Source organism: Sminthopsis crassicaudata, chromosome 1, assembly GCF_048593235.1.
Source record: "Sminthopsis crassicaudata isolate SCR6 chromosome 1, ASM4859323v1, whole genome shotgun sequence".
Taxonomy (NCBI): domain Eukaryota; kingdom Metazoa; phylum Chordata; class Mammalia; order Dasyuromorphia; family Dasyuridae; genus Sminthopsis; species Sminthopsis crassicaudata.
This window is the reverse complement of record NC_133617.1, coordinates 605,735,143-605,752,986: the sequence shown is the minus strand read 5'-3', so window position 1 is coordinate 605,752,986 and position 17,844 is coordinate 605,735,143. Positions and strand designations below refer to the sequence as shown.

General features: G+C 36.2%; 1 protein-coding gene across 1 annotated transcript in view; it reads right to left on the bottom strand.

Moving 5' to 3' along the window:
• ANKRD55 (ankyrin repeat domain 55) overlaps positions 1–17,844 on the bottom strand; it is a 65,652-nt gene that overhangs the window by 19,555 nt on the left and 28,253 nt on the right. The window contains exons 6-7 of the mRNA XM_074284658.1: positions 14,586–14,714; positions 2,204–2,388 (exon numbers count right to left, since the gene is read on the bottom strand). Coding sequence (XP_074140759.1) covers positions 2,204–2,388; positions 14,586–14,714 — 314 coding nt within the window. The remainder of the gene's footprint in view (positions 1–2,203; positions 2,389–14,585; positions 14,715–17,844) is intronic.

Genomic DNA, 17,844 nt, shown 5'->3' with positions numbered 1-17,844 from the left:
TTGAAAAATAAAAAAGCTTTAATAAAAAGTAAAATAAAATTGTGAATGAAGCTAAAACCACAAATCCCTTTACCCAGAGACCTTCTTGCCCTGTAGCAGTGTGGAGTAGTGGAAAGGACTTGAGATAGGAAGTCAGAAGATCTGAGTTTGAATCCAGATCCTTTACTTGTTAATTCTGTGACCTGGCCTCTCTGAATTTCAGTTTCCCTATTTGTAAATCAGGTGAGTTTGACTAGGAGGTAAGTCCCTTGTTTAGGTCTTTAAATCTATGATCCTAAGAGATGTGTCAAATGAGAATCATGACAATAATACTTCTTTCAATACATATCTCAGAAAATGAAGATTAAACATGTGGATTGAATCTGTAATGTTAGAGGTATGCAGAACTCTTAGGTTAGAAACTTGCCTCCTGCACCTCTTCTCCCAAAGCAGAAGAGCTGCTCCCTTATCTCTAAGACTTAGAATCTTAGAACTACCTAGAACAGAGGTGTCAATCTTGTGGATCACTCCTGGTTGCTCTCTGGACCAGATTAAAATGTAATTAGGAAATTTTTAATGAAATAAAAATACAACATAAATAATGTTCATTTTTTTGCTTTTCTAAGTCAATGTACAGCCAGTCTTAGTCCATTGGCTAGAGCAAGGAAAGGTTAAGTGGTCTGCCCCAAATCCCATATCTATCACACGTCAAATGTGGAGTTAAGTTCCAGGTTCTCCTATCTGAAGGCCAGCTCTTTCTCCACTGATTCTCTGGACACTGGTTCTCTATGAGGATCAAATGACATGAAATGTGTAGAGTCCTTTGTAAGTCATAAAGCATTATATTAACATAGGATACTTTAATTGCTATCATTTCATGGCCACAAATTACACTCTGGACATCAGCCAACCATCCTGCAAAGGAACCTTTGGTAATAAGAAGAAACAATGTAGACACCTTAGTACATTCAGCATCGGGCTGGAAAAACAAGTTGGCATTAACTTATTTACCTGGACTTCGTAACACTTTAAACACACTGTTATCATTTGACCTTAATAATGACCCTGTATGGAGAAGTTTGTACTTTTTAAAAATCGGAATTTGAGATTATATTGGTTTTGGGATCTCCCATTGTGGAAGTCCCCTCCACCAATGCAGATCAACAGCTTGCCTGTAGCCAGAGTGCATTGGAGCTAGCTCAAACTGGCTTGAATTTTTGTTAAATTTTCAGCATGAGGAGATATACCACAGAAATCAACAGATGCTACAAATCAGCTTGATTTATTATTTTGTGAATTATCTAAACTTAAAGTGAAAAAAATGTAAACAATACAGATTAATCTTAAAAGTATGGATGGCATTTTCAGAGATCTGATTGTTAAATATTTACCAGTAGGCTCCTGCCTGTGACCTAGTCTTAGAAAGTTGCTTGAGACAATGAGAAAGTTAACAGTTTGCTCATAATCATATAACTAGTCTATGTCAGAGTTAAGACTTTAACTCAACAGTAATTCCATGATTATAATCACTATCCCATGAAAATGGCTAATAACAACAATATCAGGAATAATATGATTACTAACATTTATGTGGCACTTACTATGAACCAGGCACTGAGCTAAGCACTTTACAATTATTATGTCATTTTATTTTCACAATAACTCTGGGAATTAGGTGAGGAAATTGAGACAGAGGGCAAGTGACTTGACCAGAGTCACAGAGATAGTAAAGGTCTGGGGCTTCACTTGAACTCAGATCTCATTGACTCAGGCACTCTTTCCACTTGCACATAGCAAAAAACCCAAACCCAAACCAAAAAACCCCAGTAGATATTAGCTTTAAACCTTAACTCCAAAATCTGGTCCATTTTCATTTCAGTGTTGCCTCTGTTTGTCTTTTGACAGTCATGATTAGAGTCATCTTTGTGAAAGCAAATTAAAGGCTAGTGCAGGGGAGCATGAATTCAGTTAATGGCTAATATTCAGGAAATAGCCTGAGACCACTGATGTTGTTTGGTTAAAAGATGAAAACTTAGCAATTTCTCTCCATGTTATGTCTTTCTCAGAAACAGAACAATTATTCCCATCACCAGTCTCCATGTGAATTTTATTGGCACCCAGGATCCAATAAAACATGATCAGTCAATAAAAATGCTCATCCCCAGGTTGACATCCTGAGATGTGGAGCACACTTTACAGCCCTTTAGTAAGTTGCCATGGATACCTGTCATCCACATCCAATGCCTGTAGGTTGCAGTCTGGGACTTTTGCCAGCTCACTGATAATGTCGCTGTAACCTGCTGCAGCAGCAATGTGCACACATGTCTTCCCATTTTCATCATCATAATTGATAATGGACTGACCGTCATGATGGCTCAGAATAATGGAGCACAGAATTTTGTTTCCACTCTGGAAAGAGAGGCCAACAAAACCTATTATTTCAATGATCAAAGTATCCTTTCTTTTCTTAAATGTTGCATTGCTAAAGACAAAAATTGTGACTCCCCCATTCAAACATTATATTAGCTCATTTTTTCAAGCCCTTACCAACTTAGCCGCTCTTTTATCAGAACTACATTATTAGCAATCTAGCTTTAGCTGCCTATTAAGAGTCTTATTTTATACTGGTCAGCATCTTTCTCAGGAAGAAGAATGATAATACCTAACATTTATATAGCACTGAAATGTAATAATCACTTAAAACCAGTCATTTTCTCTATGATAAATAATTCTAGTTTGCTTAATTTAGGTCATAAGTTATAAGATTTATATCTGGAAAAGACCTTAGAGATACCACAATCCCTGCATTTTACAAAGGAAATTGAGGCCCAGGGAAATTGCTTGTCCAAGGCCATATAAATGGTAAGAAGTTGAGTCATATTCTCTGAGATCAAATCCAGTGCTCTTTCTGCTCCATCATTTTTGTTCCATCCTTTCCCAATGGTCCTAGTTTTTAAATAATTATTTTAATTATTCTTATCTGAATCACCCTCAATTTCTCTCTCTCAAAATATGGAACTAAAAAATAATAACAAATGTATGGTCTCATTGAAATTGCCTCCAGACTCTTATATATTTTATACCCATTGATACAGTTGAATAGCTTTTTGTGGATGTAAGTGTAGTGCTAGAGAGTAATCCCTGAGCTGCCTAGGCTGGAATCCCCTTACCTGTTGTTAGCACAGTTAGTCTTTTTTTCCTTAGTGCATCATTCAACACTGTATTCTGATAGACCTTCATCCTGCTGCTGATGAAAAATTTCTCTAATCTTTTATGATCACTTGAAGTTTTGTGGTATAATAGAAAGAATTCTGGAGTTGAAGAGAGAAGGGATCTGGGTTCAGTTTTCTCTTTTGTTGCTTACTCTGTTCATGAACAAATAGATCACCTCACTGTTCTGAGTCTCATTTTTTTTCATCTGTAAAATGGATATAGTCGTGCCTTAACTATACCTCACTAGGCTGTTATGAAGATCAAAGATTATAAAGGCAATTTGCAAACCTAAAAGGCTATGTAAGTATCAACACTGTCCACTTCCAGCTTGAAGGTCATTTTGTGAATTATTTATCTTGTGTTTATTTTGTAGTTGGAGGCAGCTAGATTTCTCAATGGATAGAGCATTGGGACTGGAGTCAAGAAGATTCATCATCCTGAGTACCGACACTTATTAGCTGTGTGACTGGGCAAATAACTTAACCATGTTTGCCTTAATCCACAGGAAGAAGAAATGGCAAATCACGTTGTCAAGAAAACCCCATGGACAACATTGATTTTCAGTGGTTCATAGGGTCATGAAGAGTAAAAGAACAAGTCAACTTGAACCACTAATAAAAGCTGATAGTTACATTTTCTTTTTTTCTCTTTTTTTCCCTGAGGCAATTGAGGTTAAGTGACTTACCCAGGGTCACACAGCTAGGAAGTATTTGAGGCTGTATTTGAACTTAGGTCCTCCTGACTTCAGGGCTGGTGCTCTATCCACTGCACTATCTTCCTGCCCTTGAAAATTACATTTTCAATATGAGAATTTAAACCAGGGAAATAAATTAGTGCTACAAATTAAGGATCGATTTGTTGTTTTATTTTTTTCATTCTCTATACTTGTAGAAAGTGATGAAGAAAATGTTAATAATGATGTTTAAAATTAAAAGCATACTTTCTCCCCTTCCTCACTCCAACAAATTGCTAAACATTTACCAACATACCCCTGTCTTGGGATCCTTTCACTATTCTTTGATAATTCCCTAAGAAAGAAGGGTGGAAATGGTGAGAAAGCTACAGCTCAGGATGCCAGCTGTCCTCCTGACTTATAAAATCTTATTTTTTGTGCATTGGGTTTTCAGATCATTTTCTGAGTGGAATGTTTTTTTTCCTGAGACAATTGGGATTAAATGACTTGCCCAGGGTCACACAGCTAGGAAGTGTTAAGTGTCTGAGGCCAGATTTGAATTCAGGTCCTCCTGACTTCAGGGCTGGTGATGAGTGGAAATTTTAATAAAGGAATTGATATAAAGAATTCAGAGGAACAGAGAGGGAAAATAACAAAGATGGGAAGAAACACTACTTTGGTAAGGAGTTACCAAGAAATATTAAAGGAGAACTTCAGCTATTTCAGAATTTTTCTCCAGTCTAACTTTCTGGTGAAGCAGGTAGCTAGCAGAGTGGAAATAGTATCAGGCTTGAAATCAGAAAAATTCATCTTCCTGAGTTCAAATCTTGCCTCAGACAGCTACTAGCTATGTAACCCTGGGTAACTTACTTAATCCTAACTTATTTAATCCTGTTGGCCTCAGTTTCCTCATCTGTAAAATGAGCTGGTGAAAGAAATGGCAAATTACTCCATTATTTTTGTAAAGAAACCCCAAATGGCATCAAGGAGTATAAAATTTTTGTGCTTCAATCTTCATGACCCTATCATAGCAAGCCAATGTTGTCCCTGGGGTTTTCTTGGAAGTGGTTTGCCATTTCTTCTTCCAGTGGATTAAGGCAAACAGAGGTTAAAATTTGAACTTGCCCAAATTCACATAGGTAGTAAGTGTCTGAGGCAGAATTTAAACTTAGAAAGATGAGTTTTCCAGATTTCAAGTCTTATACTCTATATACTGTCAGCTAGCTGTCTTGTCAGAATGTTAGAGAAAATTTAAATACTTAAAAAGTTCTTCTTCAATACTTCTAGTCTCCCTTTTGGGCAACCCCTTCCCAAATTTGCATTTCTTCTCATCTTTGCTATTTACCCTCTCTGTTCCTTTGAACTTTCTACACCAATTCCTTTATTAAAATTTTCATTCAAAAATTTCACAAAAAATAAGCTATTATATATTAGGAGGACAGCTGTCATCCTGAGTTCCATGGTTTTCTTGTTAGGGAGGTATAAAAGAATAATGAGAGAATCCCAAGGCAGGGATTTGGTGGTAAATCTTGAGCAACTAGTTGGAGTGAGGAAGGAAAAAATTGTATGCATGATCTTAATTTTAATCATTATTATTAGCATTTTCTCCATCATTTTCTGAAATCTAGAGAATGGGAAAAAACCCCAATAAATCAAGCCCTCATTTGTAGCTATAGCATTTGTCCATTTGCTTAGTTTTAAGTGTTCATATAATATAATAGTTAATTATTATGTCATTCAAGTTGATTCTACTATATACAGGATGGAAAAGGGATGAAAAGGGGTTAAAAGAGAAACAAAGAGCTCAAATAAACTACTACCTGATTAATTTGCTTCTGAATCTACCAGGCTTGGTACCAGTCAGGGCCACGATTTGTCCTTATATTGGCAGAGTAGGAAGTTATTCCATCAAAAATTTTATTTTGCACATATTTTCATGTACTTTTGTCTGTGATATTTTCTTTCAGTAGCAAATAAGCTACTTGAGGGTAGGAACTGTCCAATTTTTGTCTTTGTAGTCCTGGTGCCTGATACATTGTGGCCACATGCAAATAAATACTTTTTGAATTGAGTTGAATTGAACAGTACAACTTGAAGGCTCCTGAAAGATCTCTGCTTTAATAAATATCTTCCCCACCTTGAAAAAAGTTCATGCATTATGTTGTGCTTTTCTGGATATTCCAAGATCAGTGGATAATTTGTTCCAATACCATATTCAAAAAGACTTCCTTCCTGCATTGAATTCTTAAAATCAACGGCTAATGGTTTTTCAGTAACATCAGCTAATGTCCTGAGCTCTCTAGAAGACTTGTGTGCTAAGTTGAACTCTTTTAACATTTTAAAAGTCATGCTGGTCAATTTTTCAATTTTTGATTTCACTTTCTTATGCATTTTACTTTCTGGATATTTGATCACAGTGCTTTGGGAAAGCCTAAAGTTTATTTTTTTAAAGCTTAAAAAAAAATAGTATCAGGGCTTAGTTTTGTGCGGGTGGTTATTTTTTTTTTAAACAATTAATAACTAAATGGGAGGGAATGGAGAACCACAATAAAAATAATCAAGAGAAAAGAATTTGGAGATAATATACCTTGCTTCTATTTCTAAGAAGAAGGAAGGAGGCAACTTAGTGCTGGCATAATGGTTCAATTTTTATGGCTGTGCCCTATTCCTGTTTTCATATGAAAATCAATTCAGCCTGGTTTTTATGTTAAAGAGGCAACTTTCTTCTTTGAGGGACAAAGAGAAGAAATCTGGGGATGAAAATCTTCCTTCTTTTTTCCCCTCCCCTTCTCAGCTGTTCCATAACTACAGTTAATATTCAATGAGTAAATGTTGTGCCCATGTGGGGGAGGAAAAGAAGTTTTAAAAAATCAGATAAGACAAAATACCTGCTCTTATATAATCTCTAGTAAGATTTAAGTGGAACCAAGTAGTGAAGATATTGTAATATAATCTGTTAGTCCTATCTATCCCTTCTCACTGGTTTAACAAGTTTAGAGGATTTCTGATTTTCATCCAAGAAACCTGATCATCAACTCAAATGTTGAAATAATTGGGATTGTTTTTTCTAGTTTACATTTCTTCACCTTCTCCATGAAATCTTTCCTGATGCTCCTAGTAAAACATGACCTTTCCCACTATTTAGCCTAATATTTCATTTTCTTTGCACCTCCCTAGTGAAATTATTCTGTTATTCTGTATCATGTTCATTTATGCATATTATTTTCCCTCTAGATTACATGCTTAATTTGGGCAAGGATTACCTCCTATTTAAACTTTTTGTCTCCCCCAGTGCTCAACACAGTGTTCTGCACACAGCAAGTGTTTTTGAAAAATGTTTCTTAAAGAGAACTTCACTTATTCTAGTATATGTCTAGGTGACTGGAATGATCATGAACCCGTCTAAATTAGTAGTGATCCAGGGAACTGTTGGCATCCTCTCTGGATAAATGCATTCTGCAAATCCTCTTTTTTGTTTTTTACAATATAGGATAAAATATATGTATAAAATAATTATTATTATACATAAATACATGCTCACATGTATACATCTACTTACATATATATATAATACATATATGTATATATAATTGGAGCAAGTTGGCTCAGTGGATAGAGTACCCAGCCTGGAATCAGGAGGTGTTTGTAAGTTCAAATCCAGCCTCAGACACATTCTCAGACACATGGCAAGTCACTGAACTCTATTTATCTTAGTTCCCTGATCTGTAAAATGAACTGGAGAAGAAAATGGAAAACCACTTTAGCATTTTTGCCAAGAAAACCCCCAATGCAGTCATAAAGAGTTGAACACAACTGAAACAATGGAAAATACATAAATTTATGTTGTGAAACTACTATTTAAATGTATTTTTAAAATTCTATCCAATTGAATAATCTGTATTATTCTTCATAGAAATCTTATTTTAACTCTTATCATGAAATGGAGGTGATCTGCAGCTCTTGATGGTAGAGAACATGGCCATGATGGGACATCAGGTTTTGTCCCAGGGCATAGGCATCCACTTTCTCACCACTGATGTCCACTCCATTGATGGGAGCTCATGCTCTCATCACCTCTCATCTGCAGGGTTTATTTGCTGCACATAGTAACTAACATGACCCTACTTTCATCCTTGGGTCCTGATACTATAGTGCCCTTCTTCTGGGGGCCCACTTTCCTTCACTGCTTTTTTTCCTAGAACAACCCTCTATGGTTGGTCTGCCTCCTGTACTGTCCCCACATCTAATATTCTTTGCATTACTTCCAGCTTCTAGACCTCCCCATTCCCTTACTCTTTCCACATTGCTGATGAAAAGACTTTCTGATTAGAAATAAGTTCAGGTTCTGGCAGGAACTATCTAATTTTGTTTATGAGTTCAGTAATTTCTGCCTATTGTTCAAGAACCAATTTAGCTAAATTCTACAAAAGTTTAACTACTTAATTATAATAATAATAGCTAACATTTATACAGTGTTTACTATGTGCCAGATACTTACTAAGCCTTAAGAATTATTATCTTATTTAAACCTAAAAAAGCCCTGTGAGGTAGGCATTATTATTATTCCCATTTTACAAATGAGAAAGCAGAGGCACATAGAGGGAGATTGGAATGACTTTTCCAAAATCACATAGCTAATAAGAACCTGAGGTTACATTTGAATTCAGTCTTCTTGACTCCTGAGCTCTATTCACTGAACCACCTGGTTACCCATGATTTTTTTTTTTTTCTTGCAGCAGTAACCTAAAAGGCCTGAAGGATTTAGAGAAAGAGATACAATCACAAATCACATGAAATTCTAAAATGTTGATTCATGGCATGAATTTTCCTTGCACTCTGTGACTCTCTGCCTTTTTAGGCCTAGGCCCAGTCCCATCAATCAGGTGGAGATAGAGATTCTGGGAAAATAGATAAAATGTGCATTTTACTGGAACTATACAACATGGTCCAAATCCTACCTAAATAAATAAAGAATTCTTTACTGTCCTGGTCTATGCTCTTATGAGAAAACCCTCCTGGGGAATGTTGGATTGGATCTTGCAGTTTACATATTGCAGAAGGGAGGGGAAAATCTGGTACTTTATTGTATTGACTTAACCCTAGTGAAGCTCTAGTTAAAGGATTTTTTTTTTTTAAGAATTGGACACAGCAACTCTGTCAAAGTATCTCAAAGAACAGTGACCTCTCAAAAACATTGGGGGGAGATCTGAAATTAAAATAATAGCTAACATATATGTAGCATTTTAAGATTTATAAAGCACATTATATATGTGTATATTAAGTCCAACATATATATACACACATATAAATTTATATATACAAATGTGTGCATGTATGTGTGTATATGTATGTATATCATTTGACCACGTGAAGTAGTAGGTACTATCATTGTCCCCACTTTACAAATGAGAAAGGTGAGGCTCAGAAAGGGTAAGAGAATTTGTCTAGGTTCATTCAGTTAGTAATTTAGGAGGGATTAAGAGCAGGTTTTCCTGAGAAAGCAGAGGCAGATAGAGATTGGAATGACTTTTCCAAGATCACACAGCTAATAAGAACCTGAGGTTACATTTGAATTCAGGTCTTCTTGACTCCTGAGCTCTCACTGAGCCACCTGGTTACCCATGATTTTTTTTTTCTTACAGCAGTAATGTAAAAGGCCTGAAGGATTTAGAGAAAGAGATACAATCACAAATCACATGAAATTCTAAAGTGTTGATTCATGGCATGAATCTTCCTTGCACTCTGTGACTCTCTGCCTTTTTAGGCCCAGTCCCATCAGTCAGGTGGAGATAGAGATTCTGGGAATATAGTTGAAATGTGCATTTTACTGGAATTACACAACATGGGTCCAAATCCTACCTAAATAAATAAAGAATTAATTCTTTACTGCCCTGGGAATGTTGGATTGGATCTTGCAGTTTACATATTGCAGAAGGGAGGGGAAAATGTGGTACTTTGTTGTATTGGCTTAACCCTAGTGAAGCTTTAATTACAGGACTTTTTTTAAGAATTGGACACAGCAACTCTGCCAAAGTATCTCAAAGAATAGTGTTCTATGGTGACCTCTCAAAAACATTGGGGGGAGATCTGAAATTACAATAATAGCTAACATATATGTAGCATTTTAAGATTTATAAAGCACATTATATATGTGTATACTAAGACCAACATATATATATATATATATATATATATATATATATATATATATATATATATATATATATATATATATATATATGTATAAAAATTTAATATGTAAATGTGTGCATGTATGTGTGTATGTGTATATATATATCATTTGACCATGTGAAGTAGTAGGTACTATCATTGTCCCTACTTTACAAATGAGAAAGCTGAGGCTGAGAGAGTGTAAGAGATTTGTCTAGGTTCATTCAGTTACTAATTTAGGAGGGATTTAAGACCATATTTTCCTGTCTTTAAAGTCACTTCTCTATCTCCTAAACCATACTTCTCACTGTGGTGGAGATCTATGGCTACTTATAAGCCAATGAACTTGAAAAGTCCATAGAAACATTTTATATATTCTCTCATTATCTTTTCTAGAGGTCAGGGTAAAACTAGGAACCAGAGCTTCAAGTCCTGGAAGTATGGTTAAAAACTACCAAATTTAGAGATGTAGGCATGGGCAGGACCAAAAAATGTTAAATTTAAGTATCTAGTATAATATTGTTGTTATTGCTATTGGTATTGTTTTTATCCTTCATTTTTGAAGAGGATTAAAGATCTAGTGGCAAGACAGAAGTCAAGATGACCAGTTGACCTGGAATGTAGTGGATGATCTTGTGTTTTTGATGTCTTATCAAGCTCTAAACACTCCACAGTACCTGCTTAAGCTGCCATCATAGCTGTTGGAACAAATTATTCTCATTTTCTCATTCTGTAGAAGAGAAGTCTTCATATACTTGGGATAAACACTTAACTGATGGGACTGAGGTCTATCAGTTACTCTAAACCTAACTTAGTCTACCTGTCAAGATAGTTTTACCAAGAATGGCCACTACAAATGCTACAACTTTTTGGAGCCACAGGTGAAAGCTGAGTGCTAGGTGAAAACCAAAAGTGAATGAGTGTCCCTATAAAAGGCTTGGTTCAGCAAGTCTTCACATTAAAAGTGCTATTTCTTCTCAAACATCTTATAAGTAGAGTGGTATTGGATAGGCAACTGCTTCGGAGTCAGGAATTCCTGTGTTTAAGGCTGTATGACACTGGCTAAATCTGTCTGTGTTCTCATCAATTCTATAATATGGTAAATTGTAGAAGTGGTGTTTGATCCCTCTCAGATTGGCTAAGATGACAGGAAAAGATAATGATAAATGTTGGAGGAGATGTGAGAAAACTGGAACACTGATACATTGTTGGTGGAGTTGTGTGTTAAACAATTTTGAACTATGCCCAAAAGGCTATCAAACTATGCATACCCTTGCATCCAGCAGTGTCTCTACTGGGTCAATATCCCAAAGAGAGCATAAAAAGGGAAAAGTACTCACTTGTACAAAAATATTTGTAGCAGTTCTTTTTGTAGTGGAAAGGAACTGGAAGCTGAGGGGATAGCCATTAGCTTGGGAATGGCTGAATAAGTTAGGGTTATATCAATGTAATAGAATATTATTGTTCTATAAGAAACAATCAGAAAGATGATTTCAGAAAGGCCTGGAGAGACTTACATCAAGTGTTGCTAAGTGGAATGAGTAGAACCAAAAGAACATTGTACATAGCAATAAGAAGAATATCTGGTGATCAACTGTGATGGACTTGGCTCTTTTCAACAATGAGGTGATTCAGGGCAATTCCAACAGACTTGTGATAGAAAGTGCCATTTGCATCCAAAAAGAGGACTAAAGGGACTGAATGTGGATCATAATATAGTATTTTCAACTTTCTTGTTGCTGTTTGCTTGGTTTTTTTTTCCTCATTTTTTTTCTCTTTTTGATCTGATTTTTCTTGTGCAATATGATAAATGTGGAAATATGCTTAGAAGAATTGCACACATTTAACCTATATTGAATTACTTGCTGTCTAGGATAGGAGGGGAAGAATAGAACACAAGATTTTGTAAGAGGAAATGTTGAAAACTATCTTTGCATGTATTTTGAAAAAAAAATTAGTATTAAAAAAAGAAAAAAAAAAGAAGCAATATTGATCTACATTGGTAAAAGGAACTCTCTTATAAGGAAATTTCCTGTATCAGTGCAATCATAGGTGCTATGCTATCCCTATTCACACCCCCACTACAAATTAATAGAACAAAGTTCTGAGTCTTATAGTATGACAGGGTTAGAACTGAAGAGATGGAAGCAAGATCACTGAAAATAGAGACTCCAATCCAAAGGTAGGCTTAGGGTCCAAGAAAGTGAGAATGGTCAGCCCAGAGAAATGGATGATTGTTGACCAAATAAAAGCCTGAAAACATTGGCTTCTTTATGTGAGCAGGTCAATTGGTTTTATATTTCAACTATGATAGTAGACCAAACATATTCTAGGAAGGGGCTCAAGATATTTTTTGTATCCAACAAAAAATAAAAGCATTCTTTTATAAATTCTTGTTTAGGGGCTTGTAAGAATAGTTTAATTTTTAATCACTGACTTATTGTATATCTAGGGTAATAATGCTTAATAGAGTCAGCAATGGGTCCTTTCTCAGGATGTTTAACAGGACTAACTCTCATCTCCATAGGAAGTGAGGGTGGGGAGGGAAAAGACCATCTCAGTGATAATCTAATCAGTTTCTATAGGATTATCCTGAAGATCACTCCAAATGGGTTGCTCTGTAGAAACAGAGGCTTGTTCCTGGGTATCATACACTGGTCAGTGAGCTCTGCCCCAGAGTTGTCCAATATTTACATGGAAGCCAGTATCCAAACTGTTTACTAGATCAATTACAGTTCCACTCATCCTTTCCTCTTCTATATTTCTAATTTTCTAACATATGTTCCTTTAAATTTCAGAACCAAAATAATAATCATTTCTTAAGAAATATTAAGATCAATATCACCAAAGAAAATTGAGCTATGACCTTTTATAAACACAAAATCAAGATTAACTAAAGAAGCAGGGAGATTAGGTGGGTGACTATTATTGGAAGGAGGAAGAAAACCTGTTCACTTTGTAAAACCTATTAAACACAAAAATTAAAAATGGACCATGACAATTCAGATGTCATGAAAAGGAGAAATGTGCAATATAGGATCACAATGGTCCTTGATGTGAAACATCAGGGAGATTAGCAAATTGAGACTCTAGATCCCCAAGTTCTTTCATTTTCTCAACCATTAAATAGGATGAATAAACATGAAATAGGAGCAGAATCATAAAATCACAGATTCCCAAGTTGAAAAGGCCTTAATTCAACAACCAGTCATCAAAACTCTCCTTAAAGAAAATCAGTGATTAGGAATATCTTCCCACCTTTCCAAAACAATCTGTTCCATTTGGGGTCAGTTCTGATCAATAGGAAAATTTTCCTTTTAGTTAGTTATCTGCCTTCTGTAAATGGGTTTTAATTACTCATTTTTGGTTCAGCTTTCTCCCTCATCTTTCACATCTAATTAGTCTTCAAGTTTTGCCAATCCCACCTCCATATCTCTCATAACCATCTCATTTGCTTCCCTCTATGTATTTCAGTACCTCATTATTTTTTACCTGGACTATTGCAGTAAGCTTTCTGATTGATCTCTCTCTATATATGCAGTCTCTTTTCTCTCTAATCCATTCTTTGCACAACTACCAAAATGATTGTCCTTAAGCCTAGGTCCAATTGTACAACTTCCTTGCTTAAGAAGCTCAAGTGGCTATCTTTTGTCTTTCCTCAGTTTGACATTTAAAAATTTTTGCAATCACAAACAACTTCCAAGTTGATTTCATGTAAATCTCTTTCTTGACAATCCTCACTCTATCAAGTTGTTCCTTTCCTTCCTCAAAACTGTTAGTATTCCCCAGCCTCTTGTATGTCTCTGCTTTTCTACACAAACTTTATCTCTACCTCTTCTGTACTAGTAAGCTGGGCTCTACCCAATTCTTTTTTTGTCTGATCTTGTCTGGCCCAGATCTCCACACCATTTCCCAGCCTGCTTCACTTCACACACTGCCTCTCCATGTCCCTTCTTTTCCCCAACCTTTTCCACTTTTCCTTTATTAGTTGTCTTCCTCCATTAGCATATAAACTCTGCTTTTAATTGTATCCCCAAAGCTTAGCACAGTGTCTGGAACTTGTTCTATATACTTCTTGTTTAATTGTGTCTGACTCTTTGTGACTATTTTTTTTTTTTTTTTTTTGCAAAGATGCTGGAGTGGTTTATCATTTCCTTCTCCATCTTTTTCAGAGGAGGAAAGTGAGGCAAATAGGATTAAACAATTTGCCCAAGGCCATATGGCTAGCAAGTATCTGAAGCTGGATTTTAATTCAAGAAGATTAATCTTCCTAACTCCAAATCCAGTGTACTATTCATTGTGCACCCTACAGTCTTGACATTTTCCCAATTACTAGTGTCTCTCCTCTAAATTATGGTGCATTTATTTTGTTTATGCTTACTTTGTATATATATATATATATATATATATATATATATATATATATATATATATATATATATATATGTATATATATATACATGTCATTCATGTTGTCTCTCCCTGAATGATAGAAGCTATGGGGAGGGGGGGAGGTACAGTTTCATTTCAGCCTATTTTTTTTTCTCACCTGGGCAGCCCAGTGGAGAGCTGTTCTGAAGTCTTTGTCCACCAGCGTTGGGTCTGCCCCCTTCTGCAACAGAATTTGTGTATGTTGTGGTTGGTTATGAAAAGCAGCCCAGTGAAGAGGAGTCATCCCCTATAATGTAATAGTTTAAGAAAGACAGGTTAGAAAATAGGAAAAGGATGTTTTCTTTATTTCAGAAAGTGCCAGGGCAGTATGAAATTAAGATGAGAGAAAGATTTGGATACCAAAAATCATGGCTGGAATTATTTGGAGGGGCCAGAAAAGAAGAGATTATCCTTTCCTCCCTCCCTTGTCCAACTTCTTCCAGTTATTTATAAAATATGCAATATGCCTCAGAACTGGGATACTTGGGAGTTCAAGATATATATATTATTGGACCTACTGTGAGAGAGACCTGATTTCACATCCCACCTCACACACTGAGCTGAGAGACTATGAACAAGTCATTGAACTTCTTAGTGCCTTAGTTTCCTTATTTCTAAAATGAGACTCTATGACAATGCCCTCTAAGTTTTCTTCCAACTCTAAATCTGTAATTCTATCAAATCAGTGAAAAGACTTAATGGTGACTGGTTGAATTAAATTACAATAGAGGACATTGCTCTTCTTTCTACTCATCCTAAATTAACTAATTGGCTTTACATTAATAATGTGAACACAGGAATTAGGCAGAGAGATAGAACTAGCAATCTCAAGTTCTATCTCTCTGCCTAATTCCAATGGGAGATGTCCAGCCTCTCCCAGCCCCCATAGGATCTGAGCCAACTTGGGCTGTCCCAGCCCCCATTCTAATGATCTGCTCAGGTTTCCCAACCCCCACCCCAAGCACAAACAGCTTCCTCCTTATCTAAAAACCCATTGAATTCTATTCAAATTCTAGCCCTGGCTGAAGGTTAAGCCAGAGGCCAACCTGGGACTCCACCCATGAGCCCCTTCAGATTACCAAAAGCCCCCCTATTATAAAAGGAGCAAAACTGTAGTCCACTCTTTGCAGAGATCCCAAACATGGCATCCTTATGCCGTCCATGTCAAGAATTTCTTCCCACCAGTGCCAGCCCTGGCTCTGGTGTCTTTCTACCTTTTAACCTTACTTCCAAACCCCACAATAAACCTCTTTTATCAATCTAGGTTTTTGGGTCTGTAAATACCTTTACAGAGGACTCTTGCACTACTACTAGACCTTATTTAACTCTGTATCCTTGCACCAAATCCAAAAGGGTTAGAGGGGAGCTCTATTTGACTCCCTATACCCTAAACCTGCCACTAGACCTCAATTAAATCTAATTTCATTTAGATTCTCCTTACCTAATTCTTATCACTCATAACAGTCATATGAGTTTAATAATACAAGTGTTATTATCACAGAATCATAGATGTCAGTTATAAAGGATCTTCATGTCTAACTAATATGGCAGATACTTTAGGAAAAGTCTCTATCTTCATCTGTGAGATGATGAAACTGAAGTTCTCAGAGGTCAAGTGAATACAATGAGTAAGTTAAAGCCAGAATTCTGTTCCCTATCTCTTCTCATTCAAAACCTATAAGTGTACCTATTTCCTTTGAAAGGAAAAATCCCTAGGAATTAACTTCTCCCCCAGCTTACTCAAAGTTATCATTCCAGCTTTTCTTCCAAGTATTTTTGGATCCTGTTTCTGGTCACATGTGACTCATTACTGTGAGATGTTGAAAAGTTTCTCCTATTGGTTGCAGAGCCAATGGGGCCGATGACTCAGGAGGTGTAGAAAACAGAATGGCCCAATCCCTTACCATTCTCTCTTCCTTTCTGGCTATGATTCATGTAGGACTGTTTCTTGCTGCTTCCCCAGAGTTGAGTGGAGAGATGTGGCTGGCCCCATTCACCTACTCCAGTTTCCATGTAACATAGAACATGCTATCTAAAACAGATGTCCTGCATTGTCAAGCCAGAACTTGCTCCCTTTCCCCTCTCTCTTATTTTGGGTGAACAAGTATTCTGAGATAGATATGTCCAGGAATAGAAGCCACTGTAGATTTAAGATTTCTAGAGGTCTTAGGGCCATTTGGCTAACTTTAGCAGCTATGAAAGTGAGCTATTGATAAGAGAAATTATAGCATCAGAGAGAGTAGCCACAAAAAAAGAAGGCTGGTCCAAGGCTGATCATTTTACAAAAAGGCATTTATTGGGAGTTGCTTGGATTGTCCCAAGTCAAGGTGCTTTTTAAAAAATCTGTAGTTAGCAGTGTTGCAAACAGCTTTATGTTTTGATGCCTTTCAGCAGATTGTAACATTATTTATACATTATTATTGAATCCTGTTCTGTTAATATATACTTGTGAATTTTTTATATTTGTCATTTCTTATGTCTGTAGGAATAAATTGCTTCTCTTATAAATGATCCATATTATATTCTAAATACCTTTCTCCCCCTCCTCCTATTCTTACTTTTTTGGGGGGATGTCATAGTTGTGGCCATAAAAGGAGTTTTAACAAGGTAAAGAAGTGTGATAACAGGAATCCTACATCTGCTAATTACAAGCAAGCTCCTCTGAAGTTAAACTTTGGTGCAAATCTTGGTTTCCAGGTATCAAGCAGGGAACTAGATAGTACAGTACTTCTTGCTCCTGTGGTGATCCAGCAGCAATCCATTAAGGTGAAACAAAGACAAAAAACTCAACTCTAATATTTCTTCTTTAGTTCTTCCTTTTGAGAAGAACTTGCAAGGTTCATCTGGGGCATCTCTATGATCTTGTCTAACTCTAAATCTTATGATTCTATAACTATTTCAATGACATTAGCATTCTTACTTGTATTCAAGTGAATGAAGGAGAAAGCACAGGTTGGGGACTTCTGGATATTTCAGGTTCACATAGCATTTGGAATTGACTAAGCAACTCAGTGAGTTAATAAGAATTTATTTAATGCTTACTATGTTCCAGGCACTGCATTATGTGCTTAGATTACAAGGAATAGTAAAAAAAAACAATCCTTGTCCTCAAGGGACGTGTTCTAATGAGGGAGACAATATGCAAACAACTTTGTACAAACAACAGGCATACAGAATGAATTAAAGGCAATCTCAGAGGGAAGGTACCACCACTGTGAGGGATTGGGGAAAGCTTCTGACAGAAGATGGGATTTTAGCTGAGACTTGAAGGAAGCCAAGAAATCTAGGAGGCAGAGAAAGAATTCTGGGCATGAGGCACAACCAGGGAAAATGCAATGTCTTGCAGGAGATATCACAAGAAAGCCAATGTCATTGTA